Here is a 26,205-nt window from a genome sequence, read left to right as displayed (position 1 = left end):
GAGTGTGTATGATAGTCTTCTTTCAGTTTCCATTTACCAAATCCACTCACAAGGCTTTGTTCGGCCTGGGGCTATAGTAGAAGACACTTGCCCAAGAGAAGAATCCCAAACTAAGAGGTTGAAAAGCAAACTCCTTAACCTACATCTAAGCCTGGTATTATTGTCCTTTACATCTGTTTCCCTGTTTATGGCTGTAGAATGTGATCTGAGGGATACCTAGCTATTTATTTCTAGCAGGGTAAGCGATCACACAGAGCCCCAACCACTACCACCACCACCATTCTTTATTAACTCGTCAATACGTTTGGCTGCTGCGAGGAATGTAAACAAACCATCGTTTAGCACACGGGTTCTCAGATTTCAGATCTTCCCTAAACACTGATCCCACTCACTTTTATCCAGTTATTCTTTCTCCCCAGTCTCTCAGGGGGGTCAACAAATATTTTTGGCAACTTTTCTTCTTCTCTCCCCCACCCGCCCACCCTCCATCACACTGAATAAAGTAAATACGACAGAGAATGGCTTCTATGTAGTTGCCTGACCAACTGGAAACTAATAGCCAAAATCTCTGCAGCGTTTGGGGATAGCTGTCCTTCAAAATCCCATACCAAATGGTAAAAGAAAGGCAGTTTTTTTTTTCCCCCTTTCATTTTCCAGTAGTCTTGTGTTTCATACAATGAAAATTAAGATTCTGAAATTTTTTCCTCCTCTTCCAAAATTTCAATTATTCTTTTCCTTTTTATTTTTTTTTTACTGTTCTCTTTCATTCTTGTACCCATTTCTTTTCCCACGGGATATGAGAATTGGAGGGAGCAGTTGTTCCAAAACTCCCTCGAATCATACCCTACTGTTTTTGAAAAAAAAACAAAAAACTGTGCGTACTGGATAATGTATTTCTAAACACAATGTATCTGAAACAAAAACAAAAACAAACAAAATGAACAGTCATGGCTTGAATGCCATTGATAACTGATCCGATCGGTCGATCAGGGACGACCAAGGGCTAAATAACATCGAACATAAATCATTATTTATAGACTAAAGAGCCAAATTTTATCTGAAATTATGTGACAACGTTCATGACCTTCCACCCCCGAAATAAATTTTAAAAACACACATACAAACGTGAATGCCATGTTCGTGTGGAGCGGCAACATGTGTAGAAGCGAAAGTACAAGAACCCTTGCTTTATCTATACAAAGGCCACCCAAAATACTCAAGTTACGAACCAACAAGGTTGGTGGAGGGGATTCTATGTAAGCGACCGCCTCCGTTCCAAAAATGTCACACCAGCCAAATCTCTCGAAACAGACCTCCCCATTGTCGTCTTTAAAAAAAATCAAGATTCCACATGCTCAGTGCTGAATCTAAGAATAAACAATGTCTCAGCAATAAAGTCAGGATGGGCATGGATAGAATGCAGCTAGTTCAGTGTTATACCAGTTGAAGCAGAACTGATCGACGCCAAAACACACACAAACATACGTGTATATATGTGAGAAAGTGTGTGTGTGTGTGTGTGTGTGAGAGAGAGAGAGAGAGAGAAAGAGAAAGTGGGTGGGTGGATCTGTTTTTTTAATGTTTGTTGAGTTAGGATGAACCGCGTGGCTTAACCGAATTAAGGTTGTAAATATCACCATCGCTCATAACGAGGGAGATAATAATGAGGATGCATTCTGGAACAAAGATTTTGGAATTTCGATAAATATTGGACCTTCAGTTTTCGACCTCGAACAATGTCCACACACATACACACACGCACATACATATACACACCCCCTACATCACATACACTCCTATAATCACATACATATACATCTATAACCACACGTAGACACGCTTACATACATACACACGCGTATACATATACACACAGCAACATCACACATAGACACACACTCACATACACATACAAACACACACACACCTATGTCACACAGACGCACATACAAACGTAAAACATACACCCACACATCTACACACGCAAACACACACATACATACATACGCACACACGATACGATCCCATATAGAGTTAGTAACAAGAGAACCGACGTAATCAAAAGGCAGCCTTTTTTAATCTTTGATATGAAAGAGAGAGATAAAACCATGCTTACCCAGGGTCGCCAACAAGTCTTAACTTTATAATGAAACTAACTTATTCACGCACATTTCTTTCCCTTTCCCTTTCTATCTATCTATCTGTGTGTGTGTGTATATCTTTTTCTTTCTATCCATTTACTTGTATCTCTATCTCTCTTTTTTTTTTTTCTGTGTGTGTTTCTATCTGTCTGTCTTTATCCCCTTTCTATCCATTTATCTCTTCCCCCCCTCTCTCTCTCTCTCTCTCATTCTGTCACTTTCTCTGTCTATCTATTTATATATTTATTAATCTAAAATGGATCTTAACGTTATTCCAGTGGGAACGTAATTTCTACAGACAAAGATAAAGATTGCCTCTGTATTTGTGTTCTAAATGCCTCTCCTATTTCTACAAGAAGAGAGAATTTGTACGTAGAAACAACAACCAGATAGACAAATCGATATAATACATACATATATATATATATATATATATATATATATATATATATATTATATATATACACGCAGATAGATAGATAGATAGATAGATAGATAGATAGATAGATATAGATAGATAGATAGATAGATAGATAGACCCACACGTCAAATTGTAATGTTTTAGGAGAAATAAAATAGCTAATAAAGGAGTAGAGCACCAGAGAGGCAATCAGATAGACAGATGGATATAGAAATAGAAAGTCAGAGATATACATGCTCGTAGAACCAGATAAACAGAGCGAGGCATCTAGAAATAGGCATACAACCAAAAGAACAGGCACATGTATATATAACAAGCAGAATATGAAGAGACTAGCAGTTTGAGAAGATATATTGTGTATGTTAGGTTGCCGTGACTAGATAGATGTATAATAAATGTTTCAAGGCAGAGATATTTAATGAAGGGCTCTACCCGAAATTTATATTTGGTTTGGTCATAGAAACCTAACACAACCTCGGTTTGTTGTTGCTGTTATTATTATTATTATTATTATAATTATATAATATTTTTATTCTTGCTTTCGTACAATAAAAATATTGACACGAAGAGAAGAAAGACAGACCGACGACAAAAAAAGACATGAATCAGAATCGAACGGAATACTTCTTGGGATGAGTCACGGGCACCAAATGAAAAGACATGTTGTTGAGAATAAAAGTGTTCACAGGCATTTACTGTAACGTGAGAAATGGTAAATAAATCGAACCTATTCACTACTACTACTACAACTACTATTGCATTACTTACCAGACACGCCACTTTATATCGACCACCAACCAATATTACCACTAATACTACTAATAATACCAAAGCTACTCTACTAACTACATCTGTTATTCCTACACAACTATAAGCAGGGTAGAATGCTTGGGAGATGATGACGGTGGTAATAATAATTATGATAATTGAGGCAGCGGGGATGATGAATGATGATGATGATGATGATGATAATAATGATGATGATGATGATAGTGATAATGATGATCAATAGCTGATGCGTAATAATTATAACGCTAATTAACCGTTGTAGATAATGAGAAATGCAAGCAATCCTCAAGAAAACAATAGATTGTAGAATTACAAGAATAAGACAGATGCCGGCAATCGATTGGAGTTAAAGAACCAACGCGAAAGAGAAAGAGCAACAAAAAACCAGGTCCAACGGCGACAGAGGTTAAACATTTCGTGTGAGACAGAGACTTTGCCTTCGAAGAATCATTATAATTAGATATAAAACGATTTATTTTTTTTCAAAAATCGATTTGCTTAACAAACAGGCAACAAGAACGATAGAGGGGTTGAATGCGTACGTACCTTAGTTTTCCCCTGCTGGGATTAGAACTGTAAACCTGTGTTTGTTTACAGTGGAAGAAATGCAATCACAGACCGACCACACAGAAGGAGGAATCTAAATCAAGCACCAACTGTGACACCGGTCAGGGGAAATAACTCGTTTTCTCCACTTCACTGAAGGAGGCACGTAGTCCAATGGTTAGAGTGTTCAGCTCATGATCGGATCGTAATGTCGTGAGTTCAAGTTCTTGGGCCGTGCAGCATATTATGCCTTTCAGCAAGGCATTTTATTTGAATTTGTTCGGCTGAGGGGAAAAAAATAAGAGTATACTTACTCAAGTATGCCCTCACCGAATTTGTTTCCTCGTAACTTTCAGAAAAACTGAGATTTTTTTTAGCTCATGATCGGATCGTAATGTCGTGAGTTCAAGTTCTTGGACCGTGCAGCATATTATGTCATTGAGCAAGGCATTTTATTTGAATTTCTTTGACCGAAGAAAAAAAAAAAAGAGTATACCTACACAAGTGTGCCCTCACCGAATTTGTTTCCTCATAACTTTCAGAAAAATTGTGATTTTTTTTTTTATGAAATTTACTACAAATGCCTTTCAGATAATGTGGGAATTTAATGGGGAAAAATAAAATTTCTTAGCGTGCACACATACACACTGACACACATCACGTATATATTTATAAAATGAAATTTGAAGTTTTATAAAAAAAAAATTGTGATGTGTATCAGCATGTATGTCTATTCGTCCAAAAGTTTTTTGTTTTTTTTATATCACATTAAATTATGACATAATTGAAATCTACGCCATCTGAAAGATATTTGGAGAAAATTTCATTAAAAACTGCCCATTTTTCAAAAAGTTTTGAGGAAACAAAATCATTTCCTGTGAATTATCCAAAATTTCTCTGACTCACCACCTCTAAAAATTTTTGTCGACAAATTCTGGTATAATCGTAATTTACATAATCATAATCTATATAATCATAGTCTACACTGTCTTACAGAAGTTTGTAGAAAATTTCATTTTTAAATTTCTTATTTTAGGCGTAGGAGTGGTTGTGTGGTAAGTAGCATGCTTACCAACCACATGGTTCCGAGTTCAGTCCCACTGCATGGCACCTTAGGCAAGTGTCTTCTACTATAGCTTCGGGCTGACCAAAGCCTTGTGAGTGGATATGGTAGACGGAAACTGAAAGAAGCCCGTCGTATATATGTATATATATGTGTGTGTGTGTTTGTGCCCCTAACATCGCTTGACAACCGATGCTGGTGTATTTACGTCCCCATAACTTAGCGGTTCAGCAAAAGAGACCAAAAGAATAAGTACAAAGCTTACAAAGAATAAGTCTTGGGGTCAATTTGCTCGACTAACGGTGGTGCTCCAGCATGACCACAGTCACATGACTGAAACAAGTAAAAGAGTATTTCTGTAAGTTATGAGGAAACAAAGATGGTGAGCAAGGAGCATAAACACATAGTATATGTTACTAAGTCATACTCATTGGCAAGTGATGGCTGCTCTATCTGAAAATAGGAGGCACAATGGCCCAGTGGTTAGGGCAGTGGACTCGCGGTCATAGGATCGCGGTTTCGATTCCCAGACCGGGCGTTGTGAGTGTTTATTGAGCGAAAACACCTAAAGCTCCACGAGGCTCTGGCAGGGATGGTGGTGATCCCTGCTGTACTCTTTCACCACAACTTTCTCTCACTCTTACTTCCTGTTTCTGTTGTACCTGTATTTCAAGGGGCCGGCCTTGTCACTCTCTGTGTCATGCTGAATATCCCCGAGAACTACGTTAAGGGTGCACGTGTCTGTGGAGTGCTCAGCCACTTACACGTTAATTTCACGAGCAGGCTGTTCCGTTGATTCGGATCAACCGGAACCCTCATCGTCGTAACCGACGTGCTTCCATCTGAAAATAATCAATAATCAAATATTATATCCTTTGCTTTTTGTTTTTAGACTCTAACCATCCACTAAAGGGAGCTTTTGTCCACCAATGACAGGGATAATGACAGTTAATTGAAATTTTTCCACTCTGTATAGTACATATGTGAGATACTATCGTATATCCCCTTAACGTTTGAACCGGCCATATCCAGCCCATAATATTCTGTTTTACATTCAAACTGGCAGTGCCCCAGCATGGTCACAGTCTGATGAGTGAAACAAGTAAAAGATATAGGGGTGGGGTGCATCATGTTCTTGGGCAAAGCACTTACTTCACTCCAGTTGCTCCAGTCCACTCAACTGCCTTGCTCAAAGACATAATATGCTTCACGGTCCAAGAACTTGAACTCACAACATTACTTGCTGGCCTTGGGCCAAAATTTAAAACCAATAAGACTACAAATAATAAACATTGCAGAAGCACATCCAATAGGAAGATATGCAACTTTAGGATACATGATAATTGCCCCTAGAAATGCAATGTCCTTAACAAAGAACAGAATTCCATTAATATATACATTGGTACCACCATAAACATTAAGCAATGATATTTAGCTCACCTTTGTTCATTTACTTTTTCTAAACGAAATAAGTCTACCTCACTAGCTAACCACATGCATAACCAAAAGAATAATAGCATACCAGAAGTATTACTTAGTCTATTATCAATACTGGAATGCTATATTAGGGTAATAATGCTTTTTGCAATATGTGTTTGAAAGAGTCCATCATCATCATCATCATCATTTAATGTCCGCTTTCCATGCAAACATGGGTTGGACGATTTTGACAGTGGGCTGACGAACCAGATGGCGGCACCAGGCTCCAATCTACATATATATGCATGTATGTATGTATGTATGTATATATATATTATATATATATATATATATATATATATATTATATATATATATATATATATATCATCATCATCATTTAGCGTCCGCTTCATCAGGCCCAGTCAGATTTGGCAGTGTTTCTACGGCTGGATGCCCTTCCTAACACCAATATATATATATATATATATATACATACACATATATGTGTATGTATATATATATATGTGTGTGTGTGTGTATATATATATATATATACATACACATATATGTGTATGTATATATATATATATATATATATAATATATATATATATATATATACACACACACAGACATACATACACACACATACACATACATATATCTGTGTGTGTGTGTGTGAATAAATACATATATTTCTGTAGAGCTTCTCACTATGAAATTTCACTCAGAAGGTTAGCACGAAGTTATATACATAGACAACACCTGTGCCATGTGGCACAAGAAACATGTCGCACGGAGGGACAGAATCTGAAACCATGTGACTGTAAAACAAAATTCTTAATTTAAACAGCCACACCTGTATTTATACCTGGTTCAAAAAAAATCAATAAGTTTTATTTCTACGCCAGGTATCTCCTTGGATCAATCAATAATTTATGTTTGTATACTGTCTGTTTAGTATATTATATTTTCATAAGGCAGCAAGCTGGTAAAATCATTAGATGCCAAACAAAATGCTTGGTGGCATTTAGTCCACATTTACATTCTGAGTTTAAATTCCATCAAGGTCAACTTTACCTTTCATCCTTTTGGGGTAAATAAAATAAGTTTCAATTGAACATTGGGGTCGATTTAATCAACTCACCCGCTCCCTAAAATTGCTAGCCTTGTGCCAAAATTTGAAACTAACATATTGTATTTTCAAGGAAATTGAAAGTGAGGTTGTTTCTGGCAACAGTGGAGTCTGTTCTTCTATACAGGGCTGAAACATGAATGTTCACTAAAGCATTGAAGAAACAGTTGGGTGGTTGTTATACGAGGACGCTTAGAATGGCACTCAATGTATCCTGGAAGAGTCATACAAATCTTTATTTCATTTGAGAAGGAAGCAAGCTGGCAGAATCGTGGGCATGCCGAGCAAAATGCTTAGCAGTATTTCATCTGCCGTTACGTTCTGAGTTCAAATTTCGCCGAGGTCAACTTTGCCTTTCATCCTTTTGGGGTCGATAAATTAAGTACCAGTTACGCACTGGGGTCGATATAATCGACTTAATCCATTTGTCTGTCCTTGTTTGTCTTCTCTGTGTTTAGCCCCTTGTGGGTAGTAAAGAAATAGGTATTTCGTCTGTTTTTATGTTCAGAGTTCAAATTCTGCCAAGGTCAGTTTTGCCTGTCATCTTTTTGAGGTCCATAAAATAAGAACCAGTCCAGCACTGGAATCAATATAATCAACAAGTCCCCTCCCCCAACATTCCAGGCCTCATGCCTATAGAAGAAAAGATTATTTCATTTGAGAAATGCACTAGCACCATGTAATCATATTGTTTCTCTACAATTTCTATAACATGAGACATTTTTCCTGTGTCGGAAATAAATCAGTTTTATGCCAAGTACATCTGTATTAAATCAATAATTTTGTATGTGTGTTTTGCATTTGTTCACTGCTGAACTTACTGACAGCAGTGACTGGTGAGTAAATACTCTTGTCTCCAAAGATACATAAATAATTTTCAACATTATTTGCTGGTGTGAAGTTAAACAACTGATTTATAAAAAATATATATATATAAGCTAGATGCATGCCTGTATGGTTAAGGAACTTGTTTTTTAGCCCTATGGTTAGGGAAGTGCCTTTTGCTATAGGCCTGGACCAATGAAAGTTAGACAACTAACTTATAAAATATAATATATGTAAGTTAGATGCAGGTATGGCATATGGTTCTGGGTTCAGTCCCATGCTGTAGAGCTGAACCCAAAGAAAGTACCTACTCTATCCCTGGGCCAACCAATGTTACACTAGGCTTTGATTTATAAAATTTATAAGATGTAAATCTTGGAAATCAAAGCCTAGTGAGTGGATGTGGTAGACAGAAACTGAAAAAAGGCAATTGTGTGTGTGTGTGTGTGTGTGTGCGGCTCTGTGGTAAGTAGCTTGCTAACCAACCACATGGTTGCGGGTTCAGTCCCACTGCGTGGCATCTTGGGTAAGTGTCTTCTGCTATAGCCCCGGGCCGACCAATGCCTTGTGAGTGGATTTGGTAGACGGAAACTGAAAGAAGCCTGTCGTATATATGTATATATATATGTGTGTCTGTGTTTGTCCTCCTGGTGTGTTTACGTTCCCGTCACTTAGCGGTTCGGCAAAAGAGACCAATAGAATAAGTACTGGGCTTACAAAGAATAAGTCCCGGGGTCGATTTGCTCGACTAAAAGGCAGTGCTCCAGCATGGCCGCAGTCAAATGACTGAAACAAGTAAAAGAGAGAAAAAGATATATATATATATATATTACTCTTTACTCTCTTTACTATTTTACTTGTTTCAGTCATTTGACTGTGGACATGCTGGAGCACTGCCTTTAGTCGAACAAATCAACCCCTGGACTTATTCTTTGTAAACCAGGTACTTATTCTATCAGCCTCTTTTGCTGAACCGCTAAGTTACGGGGACGTAAACACATCAGCATCGGTTGTCAAGCGATGTTGGGGGGGACAAATACTCACACTCACACACAAACACACACACACACACACACACACACACACACACACATATATATATATATATATATATATATATATATATACGACGGGTTTCTTTCAGTTTCCGTCTACCAAATCCACTCACAAGGCTGTCGGCCCGAGGCTATAGTAGAAGACGCTTGCCCACCAGGTGCCACGCAGTGGACTGAACCCGGAACCATGTGGTTGGTAAGCAAGCTACTTACCACACAGTCACTCCTAATATATATATATATAATATATATAGGCGCGGGAGTGGCTGTGTGGTAAGTAGCTTGCTTACCAACCACATGGTTCCGGGTTCAGTCCCACTGCGTAGCATCTTGGGCAAGTGTCTTCTGCTATAGCCCCGGGCCGACCAATGCCTTGTGAGTGGATTTGGTAGACGGAAACTGAAAGAAGCCTGTCGTATATATGTGTGTGTGTGTGTGTGTTTGTCCCCCTTGACAACCGATGCTGGTGTGTTTACGTCCCCGTCACTTAGCGGTTTGGCAAAAGAGACCGATAGAATAAGTACTGGGCTTACAAAAGAATAAGTCCCGGGGTCGAGTTGCTCGACTAAAGACGGTGCTCCAGCATGGCCACAGTCAAATGACTGAAACAAGTAAAAATATATATATATATATATAATATATATATATATATATATATATATATATATATATATATATATATATATATATATATAGTAGAATAAGAAATAGAAAAGCCTTGATAATCCTTGGTACAGTATTGTGTATTTACAAAAATAAATAGAAATGGCTTTTCTGATAATTTTTCCACTTTAATAATTAGATGTTTATTAGTTTACAAAAACTTATAAACATCCAATTATTAAAGAGGAAAAATTATCAGAAAAGCCATTTTAATTCATTTTTTCAAATGTATGTGTGTATGTGTGTGTGTGTAGCCAGTCAATTCAAGGATATCGTCATTAAGGATTAATAAATCCAAAATTTCACTGGTTTAATCTCCATCACATTAATCCTTTTGTTACTGTATTTCTGTTGAGATGCTCTGTGTTTCTTTCAATTACTTTAACTATAACAAAGAATTTAGTAAAATAACTTAGTTATCATTCAGCTAGTGTTAGGAACATAAATTGTGACTAAGGTTTAGTGGAAGGTTTTAATTTAAAACTTATGAAAACAAGACATTTGAACTCAGAGCCAGAGCCGGTTTCAGCCAAGTTGGTAACGAAAGGGTTAAAAGAAAATTTCTATGTTGCAGTGTCTGCTTTAGAAAGAAAGACTGAACAGACAAACAACTGGTGTCAGTTTAGAACATGGAATTCATATATCTAAACATAGTTGTGAAGCTGTTATAATAGTATTGTTAGAACACAATAGAGTGTATCATAGAAATAAAGTAGGAGTAAGAAGGTGTGTTAATAGTCTTTTACAGCTGTTACCTGAATATATGTAACCATAGTGCTTATGGGGAAGATAAACATTCCTATATATTAGCTAACAATTGAAATGCTTAAATGTTTATCTTCGTTTGCTGAAAAATAAACCCATATACACTATATGTACAACTATTCTGGAAACAGATGTAAGGAACTAACTGCATGCCTTTTTGTTCCCTTAGTTCTACCATGCACTCCAATTTGTTATAACAACTCTATTGTAAACAGATCTATAACTATGTTTAGACATGTAAATTCAATGGTGATTGTGATGATGATGATGATGATGATGATGACGACGACGACGACGATGACGATGATGATGATGATAATGACAATGATGATGATGATGATGACAATGATGATGTGATGATAATGACGCTGATAATAATGAGAAATTAGGGTGATGAGGGTGACGATAATGATGATGATGATGATGACAATGATGATGGTGATGATGACAATGACAGTGATGACAACGACAACAACAACAATAATTAAAACGACAACAAGGATGATGATGATGATGGTGGTGGTGGTGGTTGATGATGGTAAAGCTAATAACGATGATTATGACGATGATTATAATGATGATGTTTTTCAGAGCAGGTGGCCAGTAATAATTAAAAAAATGGCAATAGGGGCAATATGGGACAAAGCAGGAAGCATATAAGTTACCATGTTTAATTAACATTAAGGTAGTTTGAACATAATAATTAATCTTCTCTAACACTATGGCATTGGAAAGAGAAGAATTCTATGAATGTAGACCCATTTATCTTTGCATTAATAAAGAAGGTGTGTTGTGGGGAGGACAAAAACATTTCACAAATTTTTAGGAGTTTCTGTATGGTCGGGGAGGTGTCTGGTACTTGTCACTTTGAGAATTGTTGGTTATCTTTATTGTTTTACCGACTCCTGCTTTATTATCTGTTGTGTGTGTGTGTGTGTGTGTGTGTGTGTGTGTGTGTGTGTGTGTGTGTGTGTGTGTGTGTGTGAGTGACTTACATTTCATTTAATTACCCCCTTGTCAAATAAATATTTATCTAATTACAGCAGGAGACAATATGTATATATATGTGGGCGTGTGCATGTATGGATGTATGTATGTGTATATGTATGCATGTGTGTGTCTGTGTGTATACACACACACACTCACACACACAGACGCATACATATATATCATCATCATCATTAATATCTGTTTTCCATACAGGCATGGATTGGTTACAGTTTGACAGAAGCTGACCAGTTGAAGAGCTGCCCGGGGCTACATGTCTGTTTTGGCATGGTCTCTATGGCTGAATGCCCTTCCTAATGCCAACCACTTTACAGAGTGTACTAGGTACTTTTAGATGGCACCAGTATGGTCCCAGCACCCATGAGCTTGCAAGATTAGGTTCAGTCAGCTGAAGAGGGATGCAGGGGACATACTCGTATGCAAAGACGGCCACAATTTTACTTAGCTTGACACGCCTTCTCAAACACAGCAAACTGCCAGGAGCCTCAATCCCCTGTCATCCCCTCTGTGAGACTCAACTTCTGAAGATCCTTTCCCACCACTTTTTCTTCATTTGCTAAAAAATGAACCGATATACACTATATGCACAACTATTCTGGAAACAGATGTAAGGAACTATCTGCATGCCTTCTTATTTCTTTATTGCCCACAAGGGGCTGAACATAGAGGATAGACAACGAGGATGGTGATGATGATGGTGGTGGTGGTGGTTGTTCCTGGGTCTACCCCTTCCACATGTTCCCTACACAATTAGAAATTTGAATCTCTTGATGCAGCTGTCTTCATTCATATGCATTACATGGCCACACCAGTGCAGTCTTCTCTCTTGCACACTACCTTCTATACCCAGTTTTTCTCTCAAGTCACTACACTCTGTCATATATACACACTGACATTATCCATCCAGTGAATCATACAGGCTTCATTTCTTCCAAACTTTTGCGTATCCTCAGTAGTCACAGCCCGTGTCTCACTGCCATGTAGCATAGCTGTTTGTACACATGCATCATACAATCTGCCCTTCACTCTGAGGCCCTTCGTTTCTAAGAGAGGTAGTAATGCTCTGAACTTTGCCCTGCCTCTTCTTATTCTATGCTTTTGGAACAACTTCCCCCAACTAATAACTTGGTCACCTAAGTAACAGAAACTGTCTATTACTTCTAAGGATATCTCCTGACATTTGAGGGAGTCTTGTTTCGTACATTCTTCATGTTTAATGTAACTGCACGTCTACCACATGTAAAGACTACTTTCCTTGTTAGTCTCCCAGTGATGCTGCTACACCTCTTATGAGTCCTCAGCTTGCACTTGGTACACCGTATGGAAATTCTTTTTGGTGGGCCAGCGAGCTGGCAGAATCGTTAGCATGGCTGGCAAAATCTTAAACGTAATTTCGTCCATTTTTTGTGGAGGCACATGGCCTAGTGGTTAGAGCAGCAGACTTGCGGTCGAGGGATCGCGGGTTCGAATCTCAGACCAGGTGATGTGTGTGTTTATAAGCGAAACACCTAAGCTCCACGCGGCTCCAGCAGAAGGTAATGGCGAAACTTCTGCTGACACTTTCGCCACAACTTTCTCTCACTCTTTCCTCCTGCATCTTGCAGCTCACCTGTGACGGACCGGCGTCCCATCCAGGTGGGGAACCTATACGCCAAGAAACCGGGAAAACCGGCCCTTATGAGCCAGGTATGACTCGAGAATGAACAAACAATGGAGATTCTTTTGACACCTTTTCAGAGTGCCATCATTTACAGGTTAAAACAATGCAAAGCACATTGTCACCAACAATGTACAACATCTGATAGTCTGACCAATACTGCGACACATTAAATGTTTATAAATTCCATCCAACGATTATTATTATTATTATTATTACTTGCCAGCTCTGTCTGGCCCCCATGTCGGTGACACGTAAAAGCACCATCCGTTCGTGTCCGTTGCCAGCTTCGCCTGGCCCCGTGCTGGTGACACGTAAAAGCACCATCCGTTCGTGGCCGTTTGCCAGCTCTGTCTGGCCCCGTGTCGGTGGCACGTAAAAGCACCATCCGTTCGTGTCCGTTGCCAGCATTGCCTGGCCCCGTGCTGGTGACACGTAAAAGCACCATCCGTTCGTGGCCGTTTGCCAGCTCTGTCTGGCCCCGTGTCGGTGGCACGTAAAAGCACCATCCGTTCGTGTCCGTTGCCAGCATCGCCTGGCCCCGTGCCGGTGACACGTAAAAGCACCATCCGTTCGTGGCCGTTTGCCAGCTCTGTCTGGCACCTGTGCGGGTGGCACGTAAAAAGCACCCACTACACTCACGGAGTGGTTGGCGTTAGGAAGGGCATCCAGCCGTAGAAACACTGCCAGATCAGACTGGACCTGACGAAGCCTCCCAGCTTCACAGACCCCAGTTGAACCGTCCAACCCATGCTAGCATGGAAAGCGGACGCTAAATGATGATGATGATGATGATGATGATGATTATGATTATTACTATATTTATCCCACATTATATCGGTACAGTTCAATGCAATCCCAAAAAACTAGTTCACCAGTCAGCATCATTAGACTGTGACCAGCATAATGAAATTGGAGCTGTATTTGCATATTCCAAACATCTCTCATAAACAAGTTTAAAAGATATATATATATATATATATATATATATATATATAATAACAATTAAATAAATAAAACATATGCATACATACATACATATATGTACATGCCTACATCTATATGTATATATATACATGCATATATGAGTACAGGACACCACAAAAAAGACGTAGAACACAACGAGAAATGAAAACATAAAAACAAAACATGGAAACAGACTTTTTCAAACATCGAAAAAAACACAGTACAAGACATACAACACAAGGAACATTCCCCTTCTTCAGCTGCCCCTACTTCGACTTATTCCGTGTTTCGGAATATATATATATGTATGTATGTATATATGTATGTATGTATGTATGTATGTATGCATGCATGTATGTATGTATGAATGCATGCATACGAAGGTCAGCTGAAAAGTTAATAGGCTGAACCCGGAACCATGTGGTTGGTAAACAAGCTACTTACCACACAGCCATTCCTGTGCCTATATATATATATATTTCGTTGACATGGAGAAAGCCTTTGACAGGGTCTCCTGATCTCTTATCTGGTGGTCTAATGGAATGTGGGTAAATGAGGTTTATTTTTCAATATAGTTCCCCTTGCGTTTCACACAGTTCTGCTATCAGTGTTGTAGTGCTTGAATCCCATTGGTGAGAAAGCTTTCATCCTGTGGCTCAAAAAAAGTCATCAACAGCAGATATGATGTCACCATCACTGCAATAAGGGTTCCCAGCCCAATGCTTTTTGATGTTGAAGAGCAGACGATAGTCTAAATCAGATGGGACTAAATCAGGAGATTAAGGAGGATGATCAATCAGTTCAAAGCCACATTCACACCCAGCAGCCATTGAAAACTTAGGATTTGCTTGCTGGTGTATTGTCCTGATGAAACAAGGCCCCTTTTGTCAGTTTTTGTGGGGGTATAGTCTTGATAGCCATTCATAACTGCCTCGGCAAGTCGGCATGGTACTCTCCAGTGATGGTGTGACCCTTTTATTGTTTTATTTGTTTCAGTCGTTTTGACTGTGGCCATGCTGGAGCACAGCCTTTAGTCGAACAAACTGACCCCAGGACTTATTCTTTTGTAAGCCTAGTACTTATACTATTGGTCTCTTTTGCTGAAATGCTAAATTACGGGGATGTAAACACACCAACACTGGTTGTCAAGCAATAGTGGTGGGACAAACACAGACACACAAAAGCACACATGCACGCACACACACACTCACACACACACAATGGGCTTCTTTCAGTTTCCGTCTACCAAATCCACTCACAAGGCTTTGGTTGGCCCGAGGCTATAGCAGAAGACACTTGCCCAAGGTGTCACACAGGGGGACTGAACCCAGAACCATGTGGTTGATAAGCAAGCTACTTACCACACAGCCACTCCTGCGCCTATATGTATGTGTATGTACCTGAATATATTTGTTGCTTAGTTCTAGGTCAGTCTTTATCAGGTATACCTATGATCAAATAGCATTCCAGGTGAAACCTTTCATCTATTTTTCAGACATAGCGTATCAAAAACTTTATTATTCAATTTATCCTTCTTTTTTTCAAGACATTCGAATGCAATTCAAAAGATTTGGCCACTAACTTTAGCAGATCAAACAACCATGTATAGGATGGTTGTTGACTCATGGTTGTACATAGTGTTTTCTTGCTGACCTTAATTTCCGTGTGTGGGGCAGTTCACTTTGACTTCCTCATCAAGCTGAACAGGCATGTCCCAGAATATTAAAATCACATCACTGTCAAAAACAAGGTTAGGTGCATGGTTTTAACAAATTAAATTCAGTTTTGATGTGACAGCCTCAAGATATACTAATTTACATGGTCATGTCTATGCATATCTTCTGTTGTCATGGCGACCAGGCCATTGAAAATGATGTGATTGATTTTTTTTTCTTTGAGTTAATTAAGCAGGTTGTAATTAACTATTTCAGCTTTCAGTCCAAGACTTCTAAGCCTTTTGATACAAATCTGACTGAGGCCCCCTGCCATCAAAATTTCATTTTAATTTAAGCTCCAGACACCTGCTGAATAATGGTTTCAAATTTTGGCACAAGGCCAGTAATTTGAGGGGAGGGAGTTAGTCGATTTCATCAATCCCCACTGCTCAACTGGTACTTATTTTATCGACCCCTAAAATGATGAAAGGCCAAGTGAACCTCAATAGAATTTGAACTTAGAACATATAGACAAAAGAAATGCTGCTAAGCATTTTACCAATTTCTTTACTACTCACAAAGGGGCTAAACATAGAGAGGACAAACAAGGACAGACAAACAGATTAAGTCGATTATATCGACCCCAGTGCGTAACTGGTACTTAATTTATCGACCCCGAAAGGATGAAAGGCAAATTCGACCTCAGCGGAATTTTAACTCAGAATGAAATGGCAGACAAAATACCTATTTCTTTACTACCCACAAGGGGCTAAACACAGAGAGGACAAACAAGGACAGACAAACAGATTAAGTCGATCAGATCGACCCCAGTGTGTAACTGGTACTTATTTAATCGACCCCGAAAGGATGAAAGGCAAAGTCGACCTTGGCGGAATTTGAACTCGGAACGTAGCGGCAGACGAAATACTGCTCAGCATTTCACCTAGCATGCTAACAATTCTGCCAGCTCCTGCAACCCCACCACCCCCATACACCAGCTTGAAAGGAAAACAGTGGCATCACTGGAAGATTAACAGAGAAAATAGGTTTTACATGAGGCAGACGTGCAGGTATATTAAACAAAGGCGGCGAGCTGGCAGAAACGTTAGCACGCCGGGTGAAATGCGTAGCCGTATTTCGTCTGTCATACGTTATGAGTTCAAATTCCGCCGAGGTCGACTTTGCCTTTCATCCTTTCAGGGTCGATAAATTAAGTACCAGTTACGCACTGGGGTCGATATAATCGACTTAATACCTATGTCTGTCCTTGTTTGTCCCCTCTGTGTTTAGCCCCTTGTGGGTAATAAAGAAATAGGTATTTCGTCTGCCGTTACGTTCTGAGTTCAAATTCCGCCTAGGTCGACTTTGCCTTTCATCCTTTCAGGGTCGATAAATTAAGTACCAGTTATGCACTGGGGTCGATGTAATCGACTTAATACCTATGTCTGTCCTTGTTTGTCCCCTCTATGTTTAGCCCCTTGTGGGTAATAAAGAAATAGGTATATTAAACACCAGGAATGTTCAAAATATAGACTCCTTCAAATGTCAGGGGTCATCCTTAGAAGTAGCAGACATTTTCTGTTACTTAGGTGACCAAGTTAACAGTGATATATATTGGTGTGTTTACGTCCCTGTAACTTAGCGGTTCAGCAAAAGAAACCGATAGAATAAGTACTAGCTTACAAAGAATAAGTCCTGGGATCAATTTGTCATGGCTGCAGTCAAATGACTGAAACAGATAAAAGAATAAAAGAACCTATCATCATCATCATCGTTTAACGTCCGTTTTCTGTGCTAGCATGGGTTGGACGGTTCGACCGGGGTCTGGGAAGCCAGAAGGCTGCACCAGGCTCCAGTCTGATCTGGCAGTGATTCTACAGCAGGATGCCCTTCCTAATGCCAAGCACTCCATGAGTGTAGTGGGTGCTTTTTACGTGCCAGGGAAGCCTGGCAGCGGCCACGATCGGTTGGTGCTTTTAACGTGCCACTGGCACGGAAGCCAGTCAAGGCGGTCCTGGCATCGGTCACATTCGGATGGTGCTATTTACGTGCCACCGGCACAGAAGCCAGTCAAGGCGGCACTGGCATCGACCATGTTCAGATGGTGCTTTTTACATGCCACCAGCACAGAAGCCAGTATATATGTATATATTCATACACACACAAGTAAGCACATAGGTATAAAACAAAAGGGAGAAAATAGTACTCAAACATCAAAAGTAGAATAAAGTGCAATTTTATTGAAGCAAACTCAGAGTTTCATGTAACTGTCCATCACCAGAAGGTAATGGTGAACTTCTGCTGACTCTTTCACCACAACTTTCTCTCACTGTTTCCTCCAGCATCTTGCAGCTCACCCGCTGACTCTTCACCATAATAGCAATGTTCCACCTTCGAATTAGAACATAATTCCCTGCCCTGTAAAATTCTGTTGACTGTTCTTTGAGCCACTTCTTCACTACAGTTTTCACTTCCTTGTCACTGGAATAATGTTTGCCTCTCAAATCCTCTTTCATGGGACCAAAGAGATGATAGTCCAGTGATGAGGAAATGAAAACTGTAGTGAAGAAGTGGCTCAAAGAACAGTCAACAGAATTTTATGGGGCAGGGATACATGCTCTTATTCGAAGGTGGAACATTGCTACTGAGAGAAACGGTGACTGTGTTGAGAAGTAGGGATGTGATCCACAGAAGACCAGCTTCATTTTAATGTATGATACATGTTCCTGTGTTGGTAATTATACCTGCCCGAAACAAAATGGCATTACTTTTTGACTCACCCTCGTATGAAGGACAACTTCAGAACACTGAACCTTTTGGATGAGATGACAAAAGACCAAGTTACCTGGCACCTTGATGTACTCAAAAAAAAAAACCAGTCCTTCACAGTGGAATTTATTCCCATTATTTTGAATAAACAATGCATTATCTTGTAGCTTTGATGAAGAGGATCGGCCTGCAAGAGTTCTGTGTCAGTGCCACATTAAAAGCACCCAGTACACACTGTAAAATGGTTGGTGTTAGGAAGGGCATCCAGGCATAGAAACCAAGCCAAATCATAACATAACCTGGTGCAGCTCCCCAGCTTGCCAGCTCTGGTTAAATCGTCCAACCCATGCCAGCATGGAAAACGGATGTTAACCCTTTCGTTACTGTATTTATTTTGAGATGCTCTGTGTTTCTTTCAAATACTTTAAATATAAGAAAGAATTTAGTAAAATAACTTAGTTATCATTAAGCTAGTGTTAGGAACATAAATTGTGACAAAGGTTTTGGTGGATGATTTTAATTGAAAACTTATGAAAGCAAGACATTTGTACTACAGAACCAGAGCCGGTTTCAGCCAGGTTGGTAACGAAAGGGTTAAAGGATGATGATGATGATAATGATGATAGGCATATATTTATGTACTTTATAAATATTATAAGAAACAAAAGTTCCATTTTATATGATTTTATTATATATTTCAATAAACTATACATAACAATTTTTTCATACATTTTCTTTGTATATATACAACTGTAAAACAATATGTAATTAGTAACCCCTTATAATGAAGTTCAAATGATAAACTCAGAAAAGAAATTATAAATTATTGAACACCTTTTCAGAGGTAACAATAATTTAATGCACATCTTACTGTTCCATGCTTCTGGCTATAACACCCAGTAGCCAGATATAACCAGCCAGGTCACACCCTGACCACAACTGTTGATCACCAGATTTTGTGGTGACAGTGTAAAGAAATATGAAGATGATAATAGCACACTGTTAATGAAGATTTCACTCAAAGAAAAACTTTAAATGTTGTAGATTTCTGTTGTATGTCATCAAGATGTATTTCACCCAATATGTACAAATGTTATTGAAAGTTGATTGGAAAAGGGAGAGTTGTTTTTTTATTAGATGAGGGTTAAATCAAAACATATTTAGTGTGGAATGGAACATTGTGACATTGGTCCTTTCTCTGAAGTTAATAACAGTACAACCAAGTTGAGAAATAGTTCAAAACCTGAAATCACACATGACAATGAAGGACATTTTATGTCTATGAAAGCGAACTCGGAATCTCGGTTAAGAGCGCGGGCTACTAACCCCAAGATTCCGAGTTCGATTCCAGGCAGTGACCCAAAGGACATTTTATGTCTTTGCTCAGCCTTTTAAGTCTTTTGATGCCGAAATTCTGTTGCAATGAAATGTACTGGTTTTGTCTCAATTTTCAAAACGACAAAGAACAATGTTAACCTCATGTTTAAAACATAGATTAATGTGAAATTTTGATGGAAAGTTTTAAATTTAGATCACTTTTAAACAGGAAGTTTGTAGGCGTGGCTGTGTGGTAAGAAGCTTGCTTTCCAACCACATGGTTCAGGGTTCAGTCCCACAGTGGCACCTTGGTAAGATGTCTTCTACTATAGACTTGGGCCGACCAAAGCCCTTTATATACATATGTGTATATATATATATATATATGTGTGTCTGTGTTTGTCTTCCACCATCACTGCTTGACAACCAGTGGTGGTGTGTTTATGTCCCCATAACCTAGCAGTTTGGCAAAAGAGACTGGTAGATTAAGTGTCATGATTTTAAAAAATAAGTACTGGGGTTGATACTCTGTTATCTTAAAAAAGAAATATAACATACTTGGTAGTGGAAACCTAGATATACTATGCCTGGGGGGCAGGGGAGAAGAAAAAGACAATGGTCAGAGTTACAATGCTTTTCATCATAAATGAATTAGTTCTGGGTTGATTTGGGACTAACGAAGCACAACAGCAACTTTAAATTGTGAATTCAAATTTCTGTGAGCTTATCTATAGTCGAGTGGAGGCAGACTGGCCCAGTGGTTAGGGCAGCGGACTTGCAGTCAGAGGATCGCAGTTTCGATTGCCAAACTGGGCGTTGTGTGTGTTTATTGAGCAAAAACACCTAAAAGCTCCACGAGGCTCTGGCAGGGGGTGGTGGCGACCCCTGTTGTACTCCTTTGCCCCCCAACTTTCTCTCACTCTTTCTTCCTGTTTCTTGAGTAACACTGTGATGGACTAGCGTCCTATCCAGCTGGGGGGAACACATACGCCATAGAAACCGGACCCATGAGCCTGGCTAGGCTTGAAAAGGGTGCATAAATAAAAAATATCTATAGTCGACCTACTAAAAATAGCAACCAAATGGTGCTGGCTACAGTCTGAAAGAAATAATGACTTCTTAGTAAACTACTAAAACTCAAGACTTCTGAAGGGAAACAACCAAATCTACCATTTTCTGTCTCTACCATGACCACCACCACTAGTGGAACCCGGACAGTGGACAGTTAACATTTGGATTTCTTTGTTAAATGTAACACTTATTTATTCCCATCATTTTGAATAAATAATGCATTTTCTTGTAGCTTTGATTATTTCAATGATGTGATTGTATATTTTAAGAATGACATTGTAAGGTAAGTGTGAGAGGCCGGATCTAGCTAGTTTGAACATAAAATGGGTGGAGTATTTTGGTTGGTTATGGCTGGTTTAAATGCTAAAGGGTTACAGGCACAAGGCCTGAAATTTTGTGGGTGGGAGTTACATCGATGCCAGTACTTGGCTGGTATCTATTTTATCAACCACCAAAAGGATGAAAGGCAAAGTTAACATCAGCAGGAATTTGAGATAATGAAACACTGCACCCTGCAGAAGAAACGGTTTCGTGTTGGGTGTGCAGAGTGTGTTTGTCAAGCAAATGGAGGTACAATACATCCAGAGTGCTGGATGTTGGTCACATCCAATGATTGAGATATTTACATAAACATCTGATCAAGGAAGGCCAACAGAAGCTATATAACAAGAACATCCCAGAGTTACAGTAGGGGGGAAGGAAGGTCAGCAGCAATACCAGGGACTAAAAACCACATCAAGAACAGTAAAAAAATTCTGTATGTGAATGTCCCCTTGGGAAAAATCAAAAACCCTAGTTTCATATTTTATAATATAAGATGCAACTTGCAGGTACCTTACTCAACCCGTTAGTTACCATATTTCTGTTGAAATACACCCTCTTTATTTCAATTAATTTTGAAAATAATAAAGAATTAATTAAAATAACTAGGTGGTAATTGGGGCATACATTAACATGGAAGCTTAATGAGAAATTTTTATTTAGATCATCTTAAAATGGAAAGCTTATATCATAGAAGCAAAGGTGGTCTTGGGTGGGTTGGTACCAAAAGTATTAAAGTGAATTATACTTGTAAGCATGAACAAAAAATATTGTATTAGGAGCAATAATAATTCTAATTTTTGGCACAAGGCCGGCAATTTTGAAGGGGAAAGGGAGTTCGTTACATCAGTCCTAGTACTTGACTGGTACTTTATTTTATCAACGCTGAAGGAAGAAATGGCAAAGTTGACTTTGGCAGAATTTGAACTCTGAACATAAAGGAATGTTGCTAGGCATTTTGTCCGACACTCTGATGATACTGCCAGCTTCTTGCCACCTTGAATTATTATTTAATAATAAAAAATAAAAAATCTCAGTAAGAGTCAAATGTTTATGAAAATATGGATGTGTGTGTGTGTGTGAGTACTGGCAGAAATGTTAGCGCGCTGGGCAAAATACTCAGCGGTATTTCGTCTGCCGTTACGTCCTGAGTTCAAATTCCGGCGAGGTCAACTTTACCTTTCATCCTTTCAGGATCGATAAATAAAGAACCAATTACACACTGGGGTCGATGTAGTCGACTTAATCCCTTTGTCTGTCCCTTCTATGTTTAACCCCTTGTGGGCAATAAAAAAATATATTATATTGTATGACTATGTATGTACACACACACACACAGACATCCAACTAAGCCCCACTTATCTTACAAAACCAAGTTTATAAGATGAGTGGGGCACAGTTGTATGGTTTGTCCTTTCTCCACTCCCACCCCGTTTATTACTGTGCCAGGATAGGTTGAAGGGCAAAGTTAACCCTTGTATGGTTTTGAATGCAGAAGAAAGACACAGGTGATCTACTCTAAGCAATAATAATAATGTCTTCATTATTTTCATTTGTACAAAAATGTTAGAAATTGATAATAAATTCTTGAAATATTCTTATAAGTACAAAAATAAAAGCAAAAAGGAAAAGTGTATAACTCTCAATGCCATTAAATTGTTATTGTATCTAATGATATACTGTCCACATTTTGTTCTCTATATCAGCCACTTACTGCTTGAAGCTTACAAACTTCCTACACTTGGATCCCCAGATCATATATATATATATATATATATATATACTTTATTTAAAAGCAGTAACCCTGGTATTTGAGTACTCTTTTTTCCACCTTGTTTCACATTTATGTGTTTACTCTGGTATATATATATATATTATATATATATATATATATATATATATATATATATATATATATACATATATATATATATATAGATGAGAGATGCTGAAAAGTTACTGACTTTGAGTACAAGAAAGTACAGGAGGATCAGATAATTATGATTTTATTCAACATATTCCCCTCTCAGATTCACACACTTATTACAGTGGTCCTTCAGTTTTTCTAAGCCTTGTAAAAAGAACTAGAAAGGTTGGGCCCTCCAACCAGACCTTTTGTGATACATTTAAAGCAAGGAACTTTACAGCACCCACTTCGTATATACATACATATATATATATATAATATATATATATAATATATATATATATTAGTTTCAGTGTTGAAACTATGAAAACTGGAATGGGTTTAGTTACTTCATTCATGCAGTTTAAATTAAATTGAAGAATTATCTTAGAAGCAGGTGAGTTAGAAGAGAAAGGGATGAAAGTAGAAAAGTAGATCAGGGGTAAAAAAAAATAGGAGGGTGTTACCCTAAGTTTAGCAATCCAACAGAGACGAAGTTTGGAAGGAAGGAAGGAAGGAAAGAAATAAAAAAAAGGACAGAGGAAAAGGAAAAGGAAGAAACGGGAAAGAAATGTAAACAAAACAAAAAGGATAAAAATTAAATCAAGGAAAGTTTAGTAAATTATGGAGAAGGGAGTTTTTGTTTGTTTGTGTTATTTTTACACACTCAGTGATGTTTTGATAGGAATTCTTACTTTAACATGAGTTGTTTTCGTAAAATTCGCTTTCTCACTTCTGATAGAAGAGAAAACGCCAGAGTTTTCAGAATTGTTTTGGCAGTTTTAAAAGAAACAAGTGCTGGAAGGAGAGCAAGACACGTGAAAGAATGGATGAGTGTTAGTATTTCTTCAGAGCACCCTATATTTGTAGAAATAGCAGAGACCATTACTGAAGTTCCAACCAGCAATGAGAGACAGGAAGTACACAAACACTAGCAACGTCATTGGATACAGCAGGGAGCGGGTGTTCTTGAGAAAAGGCAACGCACTGTAGCCGAGGAAAGTTATGTAGACATAGTATCCGATAGCAACAAGCCAGAGGGTGTTGCCAAACAGTCTGGACAGGAACAAGTCATAGTTTATCACAGAATTTAAGAAGGCTAGCTGGAAGAGATGTAATATCATGAGTAAAGGGAAAAAAGCGTTCAGGTGTACGTCGAACGCGTATCCCCATTCGACATCTTGACCGCGGGGTGGTGCAATGATGAGGTATCGGTTTGTGACGAACCACAACAAAGAGGCGATCAAAATGCCGACACCGATGCAGTCAATGAAAATTACCCAGACAATAAATTTTAGAAATCCAACGAAATGTAGTTTCAAAACAAAAGCAAATCCAATTGAGGACACCAGTAACCAGAAACTGAGCAAAACGAGAAAAGCAGGGTCGTCGCGGGCCCACTGGTCCTTGGTGTGTTTGCGATACTGAAAGTTCCTGTAGACTTTTTGAGGGGACACAAACAGGTAAATCATCTGCCAGAAAGCATATTCGAAGTCCATCTGGCGGAACTTGAACAATCTCCGAAAGTATTTCTTCCTCTTGGCAGCCGCAGTCAGTCGGGCCAAACCATTTTCTTGGCTGATCGTCGACGAATTACTTTCTAAAGAAGTCGACCGTCTGAAGCCGTCGAATGGCGATTGTTGAGGTTTGGGTGAAGGTGTAGGAGAGTGTGGAACTTTACCAAACGGCTGCATGGTCGGTTTACATTAAATAAACAAGATCAATGATATCGAATTGTTTTTCTTGGAAGGTGACGTTTCACACGACAGCCATATTGCCGGAAGTACTTGGCAGCCGAAAACACAACTAGAACTACTTCCGGTCAAGGAAAGATAACTCTCTAACAAAAGTCGTTCCATTTCTCCTTCGGTGGTGGTGGGGTGGGGGGCGAGGCGGGGCTCCTTCGTGCCAACTCACCGGGGAAATCCCACTCTGATTCTAAATACGAACAAATATATTAACAAGTCCGTATATAATTTATTAGTCATTCAGAATTATCGAGCTTTTCTATTTATAGAAATCCAGGACATTCGGGCATTCCTACACATGTGTGCCCCACCCTCGATTCCGATAATAATAATAATAAAAATAATAATAATAATAATAGTAATGATGAAATTATTGTATACAGTGCTCAGGTGCACCACAACTTGTCAAAAGTGTGTATAAAGCATATGCAGTAATGTACAAATGTCTGGGAAGCGAACAATGTATGAGTCAGATACATGCTTGTGTGTGTATGGAGGGGAGAAAATCAGGTGTAGTGTTGGCGAATCTCAGGAAGCATGGAAGTTTTGAAGAGTGTATGAGTCAGATACATGCTTGCGTGTGTATGGAGGGGAGAAAATCAGGTGTAGTGTCGGCGAATCTCAGGAAGCATGGAAGTTTTGAAGGATGCAGTGCTCCGACAACTAACAACTGATGTCGGCAGTTTGTTCCATGCTTCAGCAACTCTTAGCGTGAAAAAATGTTTCCTAAAGTCATGGGAGCTGTGCTGTTTTCTACTTTGTAAACATATCGGATTGTGTTGGGAAAAACTCTCTATGGGTGAGAAGAGGAGTTTCGGAAAATTCACACGAACCGGCTTTGTTTCCTCATAACTTTCAGAAAAATGAGTTTTTTTTCGGCATTCCTACACGTGTGTGCTCACACTGTACTTTGTTTCCTCATTATTTCCAGAAAATGGACATATTTTAATGAAAATTTCTACAA

The 26,205-nt window shown here is 38.8% G+C and overlaps 2 protein-coding genes across 2 annotated transcripts in view; both read right to left on the bottom strand.

Moving 5' to 3' along the window:
- Positions 1 to 4,046, bottom strand: part of LOC115223454 (geranylgeranyl pyrophosphate synthase) — a 75,371-nt gene extending 71,325 nt beyond the window's left edge. Inside the window, exon 1 of the mRNA XM_029794034.2 lies at positions 3,898 to 4,046. The gene's annotated coding sequence lies outside the window, so the exon portion shown is untranslated. The remainder of the gene's footprint in view (positions 1 to 3,897) is intronic.
- LOC115223455 (protein unc-50 homolog) lies at positions 1,518 to 25,309 on the bottom strand. The gene is made up of 2 exons (XM_029794036.2): positions 24,299 to 25,309; positions 1,518 to 1,551 (listed from the first exon to the last, which is right to left on the bottom strand). The coding sequence occupies exon 1, from the start codon at positions 25,185 to 25,187 to the stop codon at positions 24,342 to 24,344; it is 846 nt and encodes a 281-aa protein (XP_029649896.1). The 5' UTR covers positions 25,188 to 25,309; the 3' UTR covers positions 1,518 to 1,551; positions 24,299 to 24,341.
- Positions 25,310 to 26,205: the final 896 nt, after the last annotated feature.

The sequence above is a fragment of the Octopus sinensis genome, linkage group LG23 (genome assembly GCF_006345805.1).
Source record: "Octopus sinensis linkage group LG23, ASM634580v1, whole genome shotgun sequence".
Taxonomy (NCBI): Eukaryota; Metazoa; Mollusca; class Cephalopoda; order Octopoda; family Octopodidae; genus Octopus; species Octopus sinensis.
This window is presented reverse-complemented; position numbering and strand designations above follow the sequence as displayed.